Source organism: Lagopus leucura, unplaced genomic scaffold (genome assembly GCF_019238085.1).
Source record: "Lagopus leucura isolate 7727_CA_CO unplaced genomic scaffold, USGS_WTPT01 Super-Scaffold_100012, whole genome shotgun sequence".
In the NCBI taxonomy this organism is placed as follows: domain Eukaryota; kingdom Metazoa; phylum Chordata; class Aves; order Galliformes; family Phasianidae; genus Lagopus; species Lagopus leucura.
This window is the reverse complement of record NW_024962267.1, coordinates 6,636,775-6,654,132: the sequence shown is the minus strand read 5'-3', so window position 1 is coordinate 6,654,132 and position 17,358 is coordinate 6,636,775. Positions and strand designations below refer to the sequence as shown.

At 36.6% G+C, this 17,358-nt stretch overlaps 3 protein-coding genes across 7 annotated transcripts in view; 1 reads left to right on the top strand and 2 right to left on the bottom strand.

The window, feature by feature from the left end:
- The window catches only part of PLEKHA3 (pleckstrin homology domain containing A3), a 14,779-nt gene extending 12,197 nt beyond the window's left edge, over window positions 1–2,582 (bottom strand). The window contains exon 1 of the mRNA XM_042875051.1: window positions 2,453–2,582. Within this exon, the coding sequence (XP_042730985.1) occupies window positions 2,453–2,492 (40 nt within the window). The 5' untranslated portion in view covers window positions 2,493–2,582. The remainder of the gene's footprint in view (window positions 1–2,452) is intronic.
- Window positions 1–17,358, bottom strand: part of PJVK (pejvakin) — an 18,515-nt gene extending 1,157 nt beyond the window's left edge. Inside the window, exons 1-8 of one of the 5 annotated variants that reach the window (XR_006179686.1) lie at window positions 17,148–17,358; window positions 14,664–14,859; window positions 12,978–13,119; window positions 12,167–12,284; window positions 10,333–10,437; window positions 8,718–9,028; window positions 7,164–7,294; window positions 3,850–4,061 (exon numbers count right to left, since the gene is read on the bottom strand). Coding sequence is in view for 4 of the 5 variants with exons in the window: in XM_042875047.1 (XP_042730981.1) it covers window positions 8,727–9,028; window positions 10,333–10,437; window positions 12,167–12,284; window positions 12,978–13,119; window positions 14,664–14,859; window positions 17,148–17,358 (1,074 nt within the window). In the remaining variant the exon portion in view is untranslated. Of the gene's footprint in view, window positions 1–3,849; window positions 4,062–7,099; window positions 7,295–7,349; window positions 7,576–8,269; window positions 9,029–10,332; window positions 10,438–12,166; window positions 12,285–12,977; window positions 13,120–14,663; window positions 14,860–17,147 lie in introns of those variants that run through there. The other 4 variants (XM_042875048.1, XM_042875049.1, XM_042875047.1 and 1 more) reach the window with 4 other exon arrangements.
- Window positions 2,795–7,033, top strand: FKBP7 (FKBP prolyl isomerase 7). The gene is made up of 4 exons (XM_042875052.1): window positions 2,795–2,993; window positions 3,645–3,796; window positions 6,202–6,335; window positions 6,648–7,033. Exons 1-4 carry the CDS (start codon window positions 2,803–2,805, stop codon window positions 6,807–6,809), a joined length of 639 nt encoding a protein of 212 aa, XP_042730986.1. The 5' UTR covers window positions 2,795–2,802; the 3' UTR covers window positions 6,810–7,033.

The following is a 17,358-nucleotide window of genomic DNA, read 5'->3' as shown; positions in this document are numbered from 1 at the left end:
GGGACTCACCATGCCCCCAAACCAGCAAACCAAGCTGCAGCCATCTAGCACCCACACGTTGTAACACTGCAGTTTAGACAGCCATCACTCTTGAACATCTGCTAACGTGAGTAGTATGAAGCCTTTTAGTCACTACCACTACTAATGCTAATTCAAGAAGCACAGGACCAGATCACATGAAACACAGTATCACAGACTCATTAAGGTTAGAAAGCCATCAAATTTAGCAACAAACCCATCACCACCAGGCACATAGAAACGTGTCCTTCAGCACTACATCTAAACATTACTTGAACACCTCCATGGACAGTGACTTCATCACTTCCCTCCACAGCCTGTTCCAGTATCACAATTCCAAGATAAGGAAATAATAACATGCAACATCTCTTTAAGTTATATATTAGCTGTAACAGCATACATCTTTATCTTTCAAAATGCAGACGTGTACTCAATAGGCAGATCCACATTCTCATAAAAACAGAATATTAAAAACAAGCAAGCCAACAAACAAAAAAACCACAATCACTAAGGGAGCCCAGATCCCATAGGAAAAAAAATATAATCAAGTTATACGCGTACAAAACCACTTACGCTAAAACAACGTGCAATGAAATGACTGCACAGAAGACCATGTCCTATAAAATACACCTCTGAAATGCACTAGCTTTTCATTGTTTTTTTTTCCCCAAGTGGCATGGTGTTGCACTCTGAACTACCCTTATCTCCTCGGCACATGCATTAAGTCAACCAGCATCTGAATAGTCTTATTCTGATAAAAAGGGACCGTATATAGATGATTATTTCTGCCTCATATTATGCTGGCGTTGGAAAAAAAACAGAAGGTGCCTCACAAAAGTAAGCAAAAGAACAAAACCACTTCTAACTTGAGTTTAGATGAGTAACCAAATCTGATATTTGACAAAATACTTAACAAAATTTGTATTTTACAAGTCCCTAGATGCACCCATATTATTGAAGCTAGAGAGGAGTCTCCTTTGCTGTTAAAGAAAGAGGAAACTAAATAATATTTTCCAGTGTGCTTCAGCAGTGATAACAAGCTGCTTGGCTGCTACTGTAAAAACTACAATAAATACTACGGCCTCCTTTTGGCTACAAAAACATAGAGCAGAGTAACAACAAGGTTGGTAACAATACTGAAAAAAAAAAAAATCAGTAATACACTTGGTTTTCTGAAACTTGATTCCCTGCTACACTCAGGAAATTCTACAGAATTTCTGACACCATAATTTTCAAATGCAACAGCAGTAGATGCCCTCAGTTGGGCAACACACGTGGAAGGAAGGGTCCTGCAAATTGGTAGTTTAGTGGGCTACTGACTATTAGAAGCAGTCACGTACACATACATGTAACTGTCTATTGTACAGCGCTTTCAATTACTGCTACATATTTACCTATTAGATAACAGACCAAATGAGAAGTTTGTAATAAACACCACAAGGTATCATGCTTTCTAAGCCTTCATAGCTTTGCACCACTCCACACTAAAAACTCAATTCCCTGAAGCAGAACAGCACACACAAGGACCAGGAGACTGAGAGGGCAACGAAGTCAATGGTTGCCAAGACGAGGCTTGATTAGGCACAGCATGGGATCCAGCACAACCTACTCTACAGGCAGAATCAGTTCTGTTACAGCACTAGAAAAAAAATCTTTTGCACCTCGAAAGTGCAGCCCACCCACTGCTATCTCCAGACAGAGATGATGTCTCTGTTATGGGAGGATGGTGCAAACAACGCTGCGCTTTCAGACAGCAAACACAGATAATGCAGATCTGTGGTGCACTTCTCCACAGCAGCTCTACAGATGCAATTTCTGCGTATCTTACCCTGAACTCCAGCTTTCGTATGTTTTAGTTAGGACAGAGAAGCAGAGACTTTAGAAACCAACATCCAAAACCCAATTAGGAGAATTCAGACTTCAGGAATATTTAGCACAGAAGATTACCAGCAACCCTACCTGATTATGAACAGGTTGCCCAGTAAGTCTGTGAATGCCCCTTCCATGGAAGGATTAAAGGCCAGGCTGGATGGGCTCTGAGCAACCTGGGCTACAGGGAGGTATCGCAGCCTATAGCAGAGGATTGGAATTACATGATCTTAGAGGTCCTTTCCAACTCGAACCATTCTACAAGCCCTCAACAGCAAGCAACACTACCCAGCAGATCCGCACGCAGCGAATAAAAGCCATTTTTCATGAAGACGGAAAGAGCAACATCCGAGCTAGGGAGACGCCGGGACGGAGGCTCCCCACCCAGCTGCCAGAGCCCCCATCGAAACGCAGGGGTCAGCCCCGCAGCTGGAGCCCTCCGCCCAGCACGAGGCAGGGCGCGACGCCGGGGCCCACACGCAGCCACCCCCGGGCCGAGGCCCAGAGCCCCGCATCGCAGGCCTGGCCGTTCCAAAGGCCGCCGCAGGCCCGGCCCGCCGCCTACCCGCCAGGTAGTTGGTCCACTTGTACAGGACTCCTTCCATCGCTCAGAGCTCCGCTCCGGGCCGCATCCTCCCGCTCCGCCTGGTGAAAGGGCGGGCGCCGCCGCGGAGCCGGGGCTCGGCTCGCCGCTACTCTTCGCGCGGAGGCGGAGCCGCCCGGCCCAGCTCGGCTCAGTCCAGAAGCGGCGCGGCTCGCGCCGGCCCCGGCGGCGCCACCCGCCCGGCGGGGCGCTCCGCGCTCCCCATGCGCGGTTCCGTGGCCGCTCCCTCACGGCCGTTTTGCTTCCTGGGTCCGCCCACCCGGACGGGAGGCTCCGCCCCTCCGGCCGCGGTGCCACGCCGGCGAAACGCGATGGGCCGCAGGCTGAGCCTGCTCCTGGCTGCGCTGGCCCTGCTGGCGGCCCCGGCGCGGGCCGAGGAGGAGGTGAAGATAGAGGTGCTGCACCTCCCCGATGCCTGCAGCCCCAAGAGCAAGAAGGGGGACCTGCTGAACGCGCACTACGACGGCTTCCTGGCCAGCAACGGCTCCAAGTTCTACTGCAGGTGGGGGCGGCGGTGGACGTGGCGCGGCCTTCCCCGAGCAGCGGGCACGGGAGCGGCCGGCAGCGGCGTTCCTTCTCCTCTCAGGCTCCTTCATCCTGTATGTACCAAGTGCCGAGGGTGCTGGAAGGGAAGCAGTAGGCACGCTGGTCGGCCCAGGCCGACAATGAGACTGCAGCTGCGAGCGCTTTCCTCCTTGTCCCGAACTGCCTCGGGGAAGCCTTCCCTCAGGGTCAGCCCTCACCCGTGTTTTGACAGATGTTACAGGCAGTGGCCTAAATTAGGACCCAGCCTCAGTTCATCCTTCCCCTTCTATTATTTAAGAAAAAAAAAAAATCAACAGATAACCCTACATTTAGCTACCGTTTTACTTGCATTTTTTCCCCCCATTGGAGTGAACATTCTTAACACAAAAGCTCTCTTAGACATGTAATTATAAACGTAGCAGAAAAATAGCATTATACTTAAGGTATTATTACTATTTAAACGTTCTTCTGTTTTAATAATAGAATCGTAGAATGGCTTTGGGTTGGAAGGGACCTCAGAGATCATCTAATAATGTAATGCATGCTTTCAGTGACTGATAACATAAAGTAATTTTAAAAATTCATACAAATGCTAAATTTGTTGTTATCCACTTAATTTTTTTAACAGTCGGACGCAAAATGATGGTCATCCAAAATGGTTCGTTCTGGGTGTTGGACAAGTCATAAAGGGGTTGGATATTGCTATGATGAATATGTGTCCTGGAGAAAAACGGAAAGTGGTCATCCCTCCATCATTAGCATATGGACAGCAAGGATATGGTAAAAAAAAAAAAAAAAAAGTTTAAAAACTAATTTTTTTTTTCTCTGTTTTATTTACCTTCTAATGTGCAAACAGTATTGTAAATGACTAAGAGTTGGTGCTTTATTAATTTTGTAGAACACTTCAGGTGACTGGAGCAGCACGGCTTAATTTTGCTAGTTCCAGTTTGATTTAAGCAGTTCTTTTCACAGACTGCCACCACAGCTCTGCATTTTGCATCAGAATTCCCAGTACATGCCGCCTGTCTTGGTTTTGTGAGCACTGCTGCAATACCAAAAACATACAGCTAGAGTAAGATCTCCATGATTCATATATGCATTTTGTCTTACTATATTACCATAGAATTATTAAGGCTGGAAAGGGCCACAGAGATCATCCAGTCCAGCCATCAACCCACCATGCCCACTAAGCCATGCCCCTCAGTGCCACATCTGCACAGAGACTGCTGCTTACCAGGGCAGCTGTTCAAGGCCCCACCACTCTGAGAGGAATTTTTTCCTATGATCCAACCTGAAATTATATTCTATTCATACTTAGTTTCTATTAATTCAGTCCTACTAGCTTTAGCCTCTTAATGAAATTCTTCTGAGCAAAACAGAATGTAATCCAGCTCATACACTGAGTCAATTTAACTGGAAATCATTTGTTTAAAAGATTGCTTACATTCTGCATAGTTAATGCACAACATCATCACATAGTCTAATAATTGCATCAATATAATGCATAAAATCTGATTTGAATTTATGATTTTAAATATAAAAGAGACTTCTAGTCATTTTTATGTAGTGTTTCTGTAGTCAGCTGTAAATAAATGCAGTCTGGTTTGGGTGTATTAGTTTTTTTGGAAAATGCAACTTCTGATGTATAGTAATTATTTGGTAAATGTTACTGTGTTAGAATCTCATGCATCAGTTTCGTGTTTGGTATAATCCACTGTAGCCAATGAAGGTTAGTAGGATCAAATTTTTACCTCTTGAGCATAATGTTTAATGAGCAAGTCTTGCAACAAAGAGAAACACTGACACAAAAATACATTCTTTTAATCTAATACTACCATTAACTGTTTGTTCTAGGTAGCACATCAAGAAACTGTTCTGTTTCTGAAATACACCTGTCTCCTCTGTCTCAGTGCATTCCTGCATGTTGTGGAAGATGCCTGCCTAATCTTGAGTTAGAAAACATGCATGTGGCTTTCTAAATCTTTACATATCTTTCCTTTGTCGGTATGTATATTCGTAAATACTGGCACTGAAGACTAATACTGTTATTTGGTAAGTCATATATAAACAGTGGTATATATCCAGGTATATTTAAAACTTCTACATGTTCAGGCTTTTAAGATTAAAGTCTTTGAATTTTAAAACTTGTGATTTTTAACATCGATATTTTAGATGAGAAGTGTAAGTAATAGTTTTGTTTGCCTTGTTCTTATAAGCAAAGTACATTTAGCTTTTCTTCAGTTTATGGTCACAACATTCTGTCAAAAGTCATGCATACTAGCTTTGGCTATGAATAGAAGCAAATTGCATGTTCACATTTTAATATTAAACTGCATGGTTTCTAAAAGCTTTTTTGGCTTTGCTTTCAGACCTGATCTGTTTATTCCGGTCTGCTTCAGTTCCTTTTTTTTGGCCATAAGCATGATAAAATGCCTTATGTTAATAGGCAAATGCTTTGACACAGGAATAATACTGTCTAACATGTTTTGGTGTTTTTGTCTAGGGACCAGAGAAAATATTCCAGTGGTTCTTTAGGGCTTTTTGGGTTGTGAGGTTTTCTGGGGGTTGTTTTGGTTTTCAAATGTGAACCAGATGAATTACATGCTATTGCTTCTTCCTAGTGAGATGCATATTTAACTCACTGTTTTGCATAGTGTCCTTTAATCATAGGTATAATTCATAGTAAATTTGTTAAACCTGATATTACCTGCTCGTTTCTTCAGATAGAAAATGTATAAAACATTGGTCTAGTACTATAATGCATATATTATAAATCAATAAATTAATACATACATCTTAGAATGGATCTCTCAGTAAGCCTCAGTATATGAAACAGTGAGAACAGCAGAAATATTTGTTTTTCATGATGCAGAATCACTCTTCAAAGTTGACTACATCCTCATTTTTGAAAATATGGTATGAACAATATAATTTTCAGAGAAGTATATTGCTTTCAAGTCTCTCTCAAAATAGTTTCTCTAACTCAATGACCTGCTGAACCAGCATCATGCCAGAACATGAACTGATAAGTCTAGCTGTGTAATATTTAAATCAAACATTTAATCTGAATATTAACACTGTCTTTTGTAAGAAAAAATAGGAAAATTTACATGCACATTTACCATACATGCAATCACTGAATATACATTATCATTTCTTAAATGTGCTTTTTCTTTTATTCATAGCACAGGGCAAGATTCCACCTAATGCAACACTCATCTTTGAGATTGAACTTTATGCAGTAAATAAGGGACCTCGTAGTGTTGAAGCATTTCATCAAATAGACAAGGACAGTGACAAGAAGCTCTCCGAACTCGAGGTAATTTGACATAATGTTGAGTGGATTGTATTTATAAACTTTGGAGATACTTTTATCATAACATTATCCTTACACGAGCTGCTTTTGATGCAGTTCATTACGGAAAGCTTTTGTATGCTTAGACCAACTATACATTGTCATGCTGACATTTGCTTTACTCTACTGGTCTGTCCCAGACATAGTAGGAAAGTAACTTCAGACATGCCTACACTGCAGTCAGTTACTCACACGTATAACCTAGTGTTCTTGAAGATAGCTGCTGAGTTTTCTGGTATAAAAGCCACAATAGTTGATTTTTTTTTTTCCTTCCAGATAAGTCAATATTTGAAAGAAGAATTTGCAAGAGATGGCAAAAAACGTCATCCCTCAGTCCATGATGAAATTTTAGCTGATATATTTAAGAAGAATGACCATGATGGAGATGGCTTCATATCAGCTAAGGAGTACAATGTCTACCAGCATGATGAACTCTAATTACCTGTCAACTCTTTGGCAGTTTTATGGACAAAAAATTTAAAAAAAATCCAAAGTAATACTTTGTTACAGAATATTTTTCTGTTCTTTTTTTTTGTTTTTGTTTTTTTTTTTATAGTGGAATCTTTTTTATTTCTAAGGTGACTGTAAAATACTACTTTTAACATTCAGCTAATAAAATGTTTTAGATGTTACAAAATAAATAAAACTGGAAAACACCAAGATCCATAGTTTTATTTTTCCTTTATCATTTCCTAATCTACACAGTTGATTACTGGTGTTGCTCAATGTGTAAACTGCTGATCAAAATGATTGTTTCTGTCTCATCAGTAAAAAAAAAAATTGTTCCAGTACCTGTTGACATATTTAGAAAATTCCTAATGAATACTTCTAAGTCCAAACAGAAAAACAGAATCCCAGGAAGGTAACTGCAGGCTTTCTATAGCTTTTAGGCTATTGTAGCACTTTCATCTATAAAAAAAAACCTTAAAAGAAAGAAATTGAAATTTCAAGATAAAAATACAAATGTTTATCAATGTTGAATCAACTTAATATTATAGTCATTTGGTGTTGAAGTTCGGCGTTTATGAATATACAGTATTTTTAAGGGGATTTTAAACCTTGACTACAGTAAATTTGCTAAAACCGCTCAATAAACTGGCTAAAAGTTAGAAACTTATAATGCCATGTTTTATTTGAGATGAAAGAGAATAGAAGGTACTCCTGTATAAGCATAAGTATTTATCTGGGCGTCTGGATTCCCTCACTTTGGAAAAAACACAAAGAAGAAAGTGATAGTTAATATACAGTACTCTCATAGTTAATAAAGTCAATATTCCTATAGTTTATACACAGTTATTCTACCTGCTTATGCAACTGTCATCATAACACCTGTATATCACACTTTTCTACTGATGGCAAATTACCATTTATTTCAACATGGAAGAATCAGGTGTACACACAGTGAAATGGCAGCCCAGACAAAGAAACAAAACTTCCACATACGGCTTTACGCTTAAAATCATTAATTACGCTTAAAATCAAATCAAAATGTACAAATTTTGTTTTCCTGTTTCAACATAGCAATGGCAAAGCTTGAGCTATACACAAATCAACCATTCTCCCTGTCTCTGCATTGGACGCTGTTGTGTAGTGCCCCCTGGAGTATATATTCTAAAGAACAGTTTATTTCTTGTGGTTGAAAACTACTTAAAAAAACTTCAGCCTGAAGTCTAGCTGGAAGGATCTAGTTCTGTTATCTTAAATTTCCTAAGCTTTCTCCATTAAACATTTTTTTCTGAACACATAAAATGTATGAAAGTCAAGAGCAGTTGTAACCTGAAATCCAAACATACCTTGTATGCTGGCTGGTACTTCTTAGTAATGACATCCTAATATTAAACTCCTAACCCCAGTTTTAGTAGTTCCCTTTTGTAAATGAAACATTAGACTGAGCTAAGTAAGTTTCAGCATGTTTTTTAATCTGATACTTCAATTAAACATTCATGAGAACACTAAATTATTAACAAATATTCTCATTTTACAATTATATGCCAGTGTAGATAAAGGCAACATTTGGAGGCTTCAAAACAAGTTTGTGTAAACAACTTTATAGGTAAGTTATAGTATATATTTTGACATTATTAAAATTCATTTTAAAAGTACATCTTCCACTATGATAATGAAGTGTGAAGGTACTAGAAAGATGAAAAGCAAAATGTCAGGGAATGCATTGGAACATTCTCAAGTAATTAAGATCATTGTGAAGCAAATAAGTTGAAAATAATAGTGTAATAAAATGTTTTGCACTTCCACTATTTTGCATTTAAACCATTTGAGTCACATGTAATAACTCTGAAAACTTTGTGGCACCCAGTTATGCCCATGTCTGTAACAACAGGCACTTACCTACAGCAGTTACTTCACTCTTTTATGCCAGAGGTCAAAACAGGGCACAGCATGCAGTCGTACATACTTCTGTCCATTAAAAGAGCACTCTAGGCATCCATAGACTGTTTCTCTTTTAGAACTTCCCATTCCACAAAGAACACAAGGACCTTTGGGGATGTTGTTATTAAGTAAATTAATTCGGACATGAGCCCCATCTCTGAGATAGCTTGTAGAGAGATCAGTCATGCTTGCAGCTTTCTCATAGTAGTCTGTAAAAAGGTCCTCCAAGTAACTGTCAGAGCTAGGGACGATACTCACTATTCTTTTATCTGAAAAAGAATGCACACACAAAATTTGTCATTACATTATGAAGTGTTTACAAAACAATTTGTGAATCAATTGGTGGAAATAACAACTGATTCATGAATCCATTCTAAACATGCTGCACCATAGATCACTTCCCATCAAAAGCCTTGGGTGGTGAAAACTTCCCTTTAATCTCACAAAAGACACTGGCAGAAACTAGAATTTTTTTTTTTTTTTTTTTTTTTTAAATATATGACTTGCATAGTAGAAATATTTATATACAAATGATTCTAGAAGTTAAGGTCACAATACAAGATTGTGAAAAATAAGTGCCGATTACCACACAGCTGCACACTTTCTTGTTTTAGCATTTTTTTGTTCCTGAATTTATTTCCTAAAAATTGTTTCTTCTGTTCCCATTTTCTTTTCCGTGCTGACCTCCTAGCAAATTTCTGAGCATCCAGACATCCCAGAAGAAAGTCACTTTGAAAACTACTTATCTTCTCTCTTTTCAGGGAGTAATGAGTTTAGGTTGGATAACCAACTTCTAGGCAGCTACAGAGAATGAGGTATATCATGCCCACTGAAGATCGGTTCCTTTAGGGTAGACTGAAACACAACTGAAGGTTTAGGCCATATGAGCTCTTTGATCAAGAATGGAATACAACAGAACAAGAACATCCGTACAGAGCAGCCCTTAGAAGGATGTGTCTGGTGCTCTTCGTTTTCAGATTTACAGCCTTCCTCAATACTTAGACCAAGGTTGTTAAAAGTAGAGGATCCTGCTCTACACTGACTACAAGAAGTTCCCAAACTTGAGTAGAATAGAGTTAGAGGTATTCAAAAGAAATCAGCCTGCATAAAGTGATACTATTTTCGGTGGTTGTGTTCACATCAGAACAAGAAAAGAGAACTACAGTAGTCTCTTGCCAATATCCCTGTCATGTGATGATGCAGCCTAAAGAGTACATTCTAATATTTAAATTAATATTGCTTCGTACCTAAACTTTGTCATAAAGCTGAGATATTATTTATAAATTATGACTTGAATACTCCATGTAAGTGGTGAAAACATGAAATAACTTTAATCTTAACAGATTATTACTTTATCATCAGCTATAAATTAAAATCTTTAGTTTTAATGAATAGCAATACCTGTACATTTATTTACAAAAAAGACCGTCAGTATGAATTTAATTACTTGAAAATCATTTCTGTTTGGAAGGAATTTATTAGGTATATTTTGCATTAAAATTTTCCTCTTAAAATGTCCATTTTACCAACTAAAACCAAAAATACACTTTTCATACATTAACAAAAGACATACTTCGATGAAAGAGATTATGCTTTAATCTCCTTAATTTGTTCATTGAAGATGATCCAGATTTCTCTTTTTCAAATCCCCCCTTTGCAATTGGAGTCACACACAGTTCTGTAAAAATTAAATGTAAGCTTTTAGAAGAATGCAATAGGAAAGCTACACAACACAATTTAATATTCTTTCCTTAATCTATAATAGGTTGATAAAGTTAGTGGGATTAAATTCATCTGTGCTGATGTTAATTGCTAATACAAATCGGTACACTGTAATAGCACAATCAAATGATACAGCATCAGTGGAAATTTTTGCATGTTGGTGGCTTCCAACTTACAATCTCAGAGTTTCTGCATGTTTTAAGGAATTAAGACAGCCAATATCATACTAATGGAACTCCTGTATCTGAAAGAAACATCCCTTTACAGAGATCTCTCATTTGAAATTTAAGTAAGAATTCTAAGCGAGGCTGTGAATTTTATCGTCCTCTCTTCCAATGCAGAATCAGCTGACAAAAGTGATTTTTTGAATTCAAAGTATCACTTTAGTTTCCATCCATAAATTGCGAGAAAACCTCAGAAGTAAAATATATGGATAATTGACTGCATGAAACTGAAAAAAGCCAAACCTCAACTGATAATTCTTTTTTAATTATGCAGTTAAAAATACCCTCTTAATTCATCATTTCCCCAACTTCAGTAAGAACATTATTTTTGCATGTTTCTACCATTGCATAAAGGTAAAATAAAACACTTAAAAATTGGAAAGTTATATTGAGATTTACAGAAGTGAATGTAAGGAACTACTGCATTGCGTATCTCATACTTGTAATCAGGTAACTATGCACAGTTGGGATTGTATTTGAAGTTTTTACAAAATGAAAGAGGTATCTCACAGCTCATTAAAAAAGTCCTTTAAAATGCAGAATTTCTGTCTTGGAATGTAAAATCTGTATGTGCTAAAAGATACTTGCAACTTCAAAAGCAGATACTGCTGTCTAGATCTGCAGTGGTACAGTTCACTTCCCTAATCTTTTATCTTGCTATTTAAAGAAAGCCGCAATCTTAATCAGAGTCAAGCAATTCCTGAAACAGCCTTGTGACTCCTGCAGAGATCCTGGCATTTATGTACAGGTAAATCTGGTGTTTGAAACATTATCTAACATTATGTGGTATTACCATGTACTAGATCAAATCCTAAAATCAAATTTATTATTTATTTGAAACAACATTTCTACCATTACAGGCTACGCTTCAGTGTCAATAACAAACACAAACTCCATCGCTTCCCTAAAAATGAGAAAAGCTTACTGGAGCTGCATACATTTTTTGCATTTGTTTTCAGTAATTGTGATTTGTAAATATCTTTAAATATCTTCAGTTAGCCATATAGATAATAATGTATCCAACTGAACTTAAAGACCCAGAAACAAAAACAAAATTCCTCATTTCATTTAAAAGTCCTGCACATTTTCTTCTTTATTTAAATCTCTTACTTTCTCTTTTTACACAAAAGTGATCAGATAGTCTTTAAAGGCTAGAAAGGAAGTGATATTTTGTTCCCTGCTAATGGAGCAATGTGTGGGAAGGAAAAATCATCGTCATAATAAAGTCCTATTATTTTTTAGAAAATTTTCCATGACAAACTGTTTTTCTGCAACTATCTTGTTTATCTTTTAAGTAATTGCTTCCCTTAGAAAGTCAGACTACTTGTGTGCATAAAATTAACGCATACCCACTTTATGGAATTGGGTTTGTGCATATCAAGAGCAAGGAAACTGTATTAGAAAGTAAAACTACTATAACCAGTTGCAGTAATGACACTAACTGTAATGCAAGTGACTTACCAAAATTCCCATCCAAACGAATATAAAGTTCAAATACACTAAAAGCAATCGTTGTATGTGCAGGAAAAACAATGGCTTTGTCCCGTCCTTTACTATTTTGGTCTTCAATTATGTGAAACTATAGTTTTGAAAATCAAAGGAAAAAATTCAAAATGAAAAACTAAGCAAAATAATACCTTAAATGTACATAGTGAAAATTACATTACCAGGAGGAATCTTTGAGGATCAAATTTCACAAATAAAGGTTCGTTTTTTTTTTTTTTCTCCAATCAATGCTATATTTATACAAAGAAAATAATCTAACTTGCATTAGTTTTTGAAAATCATGTGGATGACTTAAAAAAGGGCAAAGTTCAGAAGATTTGAAAGTTCAATTATTCAAACATATAGATGAGAGAGAGGAGAAGAGAGGGAGAAATTGGGCAGGGAGTAAGAGCCAACTGTTGAAATAGTCACAACCCAAAGCTGTAACGAGCTACAGAAGATCAATCCAGTAGGGAAGGATAGGTTACATGTTTCTCAAGCATTCAAACTAAAAAGAAGGAATTTCCAAATTTTTGCCAAGACTTCACCCAGAGAAACGGCTCATTGTCTATCCATCCTTCCATGCTTTTCCTATCCCCCACATAAGCAACGTGAATAAAAAAAATCCAAGTTCTCATTCACTTTATATCAGTGCAATAAACCTCATTTCTCTTCAGAATTTTCTGTTTACTTCAGTAAAATTGCAATCAAATCCAGCCAATCTATAAAAATGAGCTTGCTGTTTGACTTTTCACTTAAATTACAGAACTTTGTCAAACATACATACCCTCATAGTCTCTCCACGCATCCCAGTATGAACAGTTAATGAGCACTGCCTTGTTGTCCTAATGCTTTCCATGACTACACACAGAATCTCCATCCTACTTTTTCTTGTTTGATGGACTAGACAATGATCAAAGTTTATTTTTCTAAAATCAAGTGAGAGACAAAGAGGAAATTCAGAGATTATTAGCATTTAACAAACCTTATTGCATAATTAGGAACTTTAAGTCAGTAAAAAAAAAAATCACCATAACTTCTGTCTCATTGCTATAAGAGAGCTGACTGAGAAGGTTTCTGGGAACTTCACGTTGATTATGCTGATTTTCAGTGTCTGGAAACAAAGTCACCAGAAGATTCAAAGAAAGCTAACAATATACAAGTATTAAGTTACATGGGATATCTTGGAAAATTTCAAGGCTGGTGCTGTACTTACTGACATTAAGGAGGTGTCAACACACCCTAATTAGTAGCTTTTTTTTTTCCAGGTTGATATAATCCTACTGTCTCATATTAATTATAATCATCTTTTTAAAATGTAGTTACGAGTTTGATTAGTAAAAATAATAGTTTTAATGCTTTATCTTAGGGCTTCTATAAAAGCTTGTGGTAGTGACTGTTTCAGAAATCTAAAGTGATACCTGTAGAATCTGGCATATCTAAATAAATTAAAAACTAGCTAACTAATAAGTATCAACTGTAACTGCAACATACTGCATAAACTATAAATACAGAACAATCATCAAATGTTTTTTTTCTAGGAGAATCTCCAAAGAGACTAGCTCTTAGTCTTATATTTTTATTGGAAGACTATGATCAGTTTCTCCCACTAACTCCAGCTCAAGTTATGGTAGCAGCTAGGTACAGAATAAGAGAGGTTATGAATACCAAATGACATGCTTGGTAAATAAATACTAGGAAACAAGCATCTTTGAAAACACCAAATGTCACATCAAGCATAGTGAATACTTTACTGGATTGCAATATTGGGATTAGCTGGGATGACACTGTGGCCAAGGGGCAATCACTGAAATATAAACTGAAAACGATCACCCAGAAAAAGACCCATTTGTGCCAACACTACAGTACCACCGAGTGCATTTTCAGTGTTAAGAGCTAACAAAAGTTTTGGAGAAAAGGACTACATTTAAAGCAATCCGGCAGATTATTAAAAACTCAAATAGATCTATTTTCTTTTAAAATAAAAGTTTGGAGGAATAACCTAATAAAATCTTGAATATTGGAAATAATTTTGGCAACATACATCTCTTTAGTTCATCAGACAACAACATAGCAATCAACCTACTTCCAAAAGCAAAAGATGGCTAATGTCATTTGGAAGTCAATTTCAAATTTGCAATAGTATGGAATAACATTGAGTCTTTGGTGGACTCTTCCTTACTCTAATTCTTTTTTTTTTTTTTTCCTTGAAAGATGCACTATAATTAAAAAAATAATTCATTCAGGTAAACTATATTCTTGTGTTATACAGGAGGTCATGCATCTAATTTAAGTGGTGAACTTGAGACTCATTAGACAGATAGTTAAAGAATTTGGAGAACATCTGTTTTTGACTACTACTGATTGCATAAAAATAATCAAAATCTAACAATTTCTTTATTAATACATTTTCTTCAGAGAAGCAACCTAATTGTATGAAATATTATTGCAGAACCAAAATACATAACACAACCTTGTAGTAAGTTCTTTAAGCAGCGTCGGTACTTCAACCTCGTGTTTGGTCACTATGCCGAATGAAGCTTTAAAGGCAATAGAATCTGATCCAGCAACATCAAAACCAACATCGTTGATTATCTGATTTCCTCTTCTACCACTGAGTGAAACATCTGATTTGTCTTCATAGTTGAGCAACTGGTAGGATGAAATACCTGAGTAAAAGAAGGTAACTGTTGTGTGATGAAGATCTGAGCATAGTATTTTTACAAAGCATTATATTCTTTTAACAGAATATTTTGATTGTTTGAAAACTATATAGAATAAATGTGAAGAAGAGAATGAAGTGTACTGTTCGTACTCCGCTATTCTGATGAAAAATTCACAGCTGTGTGTTGTTCTTATTTATCAGCATTACTACTGATGACTAATAGAAAGACAGTGTGCAGGAACTCAGGCATCTCTCTACTTATTTGGAGAACTGTGCCCATGCTCCCACATGGCATAAGCCTAAGCGTGAAATTATGATTAGGGCTGTTTCTACATTTCTATGTTTATCGTTATTCTCCTATATCACGAGAGGCAGGATAAACAGAATCTGTGTGTTCTGAGTGCATTGACAAAGGCTCTGAAACACAAAGGAAATGACATAGTGAAGACTGCATACAATGTGAAAATTCAGAATAAAGAGAAAGGTAACACAGCTGATACATCATGTCCTGGTACCTAACAACTCATAGGAAAGACTTGTTACATACAGGCAATTACAGGCAATTTTTCCTCCTTTCTAACTTGTAGAATTAAGTTTGTTGTTGTTGTGTTCTGATGGTTTTTTTTTTTTTTTTTTTTTTGGCCTTACATTTACATATTTCTTATGTAATACGTTAGGGAGTTCTTAAAATTTCTGGATTTAAGACAAGTTAACCTTACACTGATTTTAATTTTTGAAACACAGGTCTGCCAGTAACATTAATTTTGCCTTTTAGCTGTTACCTAGAAAATCTTGCCATGTTTCCATGTGTCCCTAGAGATTTTGGAGAGTACCAGTTTAATTTGAAGGAAAACAACAGATTAATTCTAATTCATTCAAACATTTCTGGTAATCTATTATACAACAACAGGATAGGTACCAAAACATTTTTATAATGCTTTCTTTATAACCTTAAACATGTTTCCAGTACACTAACAGAAAACTATTAGAACACATTGGTTGCCTGCCAAATTAATACAAAGAGGGCAGATAGATCAGGGAATTAGGCATCCAATTATTTTTTCTTATTCTTTGGAGCTTTTAGAACAAAGTGACATTAGGAAGTCACCTAGAATTAATCCTGTTTGTCTGTATCTTTAACAAAAAAGCCCGTTCTATATTTTTATAATGCTAAAAAGATTGCAATGCTTGTATTTGTCACAAAAAAAAGGAAATTCAATTACAGTTCTCTTTGTCCACATTAAAGGACAATACTTTATCCATATGACATCTAACCTTTACAGAAAAGATTTTGTGATGAGATTTCGCAACCTTTTCCTCTGCCTTCTTCAATGAGAATTTTTCTACCTTTTTTTTTTTTTTTTTTCTTCCATTCAGGACAAGCTTGCTGACTTGTCCTGAATGCAAGACGAATGGGATTTCTGTCATCTTGTTTGCATCCTGCAATCACTTCTCTGTGGGGTCAGCAGATAATTCTGTCTTCCTGCGCTGTTTTTTTTTGTAGAGTTTTTAGTTTATGTATTTGTAACGCAATTAATACCTTTATTAAAACATGCATAAGTAAAATTAAGCAATTAAATACTTTTCAGAAAAGCATATCATGTAGCTATAAATTGCCCAGACTCTTAAAAGGAATGTAAAATAAAATGCATGCAGTATAGCTCAATTTTTACATCTTCTACTTCTCAAGGAAACTTAAAACTTTCTGATTTTGCACTGAAAAGACAAACGCAGTTAAACTCTGTAAAATTTTTCTCATATTTAAAAACGTGGAAAAAAAAAGCTCATAGAAAACCTACTACTTGTTAGATTGCTGTCACCAAATGTTTCTGCTTATTCAAAGCACAGTTCAACACACAAGATCACTAAGATGAAACAGCTGCTAAGCTTTCGTCAGTGCTACATACTCCAATGTGAGTTTATAGGAGAATGGTGAAAATTAAAATCAAACGTTAAGTAGCAAATAATCAATATACATCAACATATCTATTGCGAGTTGTGAGAAAAAGACAACCCACAAGGCTCAACGGGATCTGTTAAAAAATAGGGTTTTTTTTAAATATAATTTTTTTTTTCAATTTTCCTGAAAGTCTTCTCTTTTTTAACCAGCCTGAAATACACTTTTTTTCCTGAGTATTTATTAAATGACTAAGCAAAATAATTTTATTACACATGTACTGAAGAACCATTATGCTACCTACACAGATGAAACCACAACAACTGGCACGTAATAATGGGGAAAAAATGGGAAAACATGCATTTTTCTGCTTTGAGGATAAATGGAAAACTTACCTGCAGAAATTTCTTTCTCCCCTTCAAGAATGTCTTTTAACGTGAAAGGTGTTGAAGCAAATTTAGATTTTTTCGAAAGCAAACATTTTCTTTTCTTAATCACAAGGCTGAGAGGTTGGTACTTATCAGCTTCACTGAGGCTGGGCACTGGCACTAGTCTTCCTCCGTCACCAACCTGTTTAACAAAGTTTTTGGTTGCAGCAGCAAACAT

Bases quoted from the DNA above. Each gene is read 5' to 3' on its own strand.
- FKBP7 (XM_042875052.1), top strand. From the start codon at position 2,803: ATGGGCCGCAGGCTGAGCCTGCTCCTGGCTGCGCTGGCCCTGCTGGCG. The intron at 2,994-3,644 runs GTGGGGGCGGCG...TTTTTTTAACAG, and splicing joins GGCTCCAAGTTCTACTGCAG to TCGGACGCAAAATGATGGTC. The intron at 6,336-6,647 runs GTAATTTGACAT...TTTTCCTTCCAG, and splicing joins AGAAGCTCTCCGAACTCGAG to ATAAGTCAATATTTGAAAGA.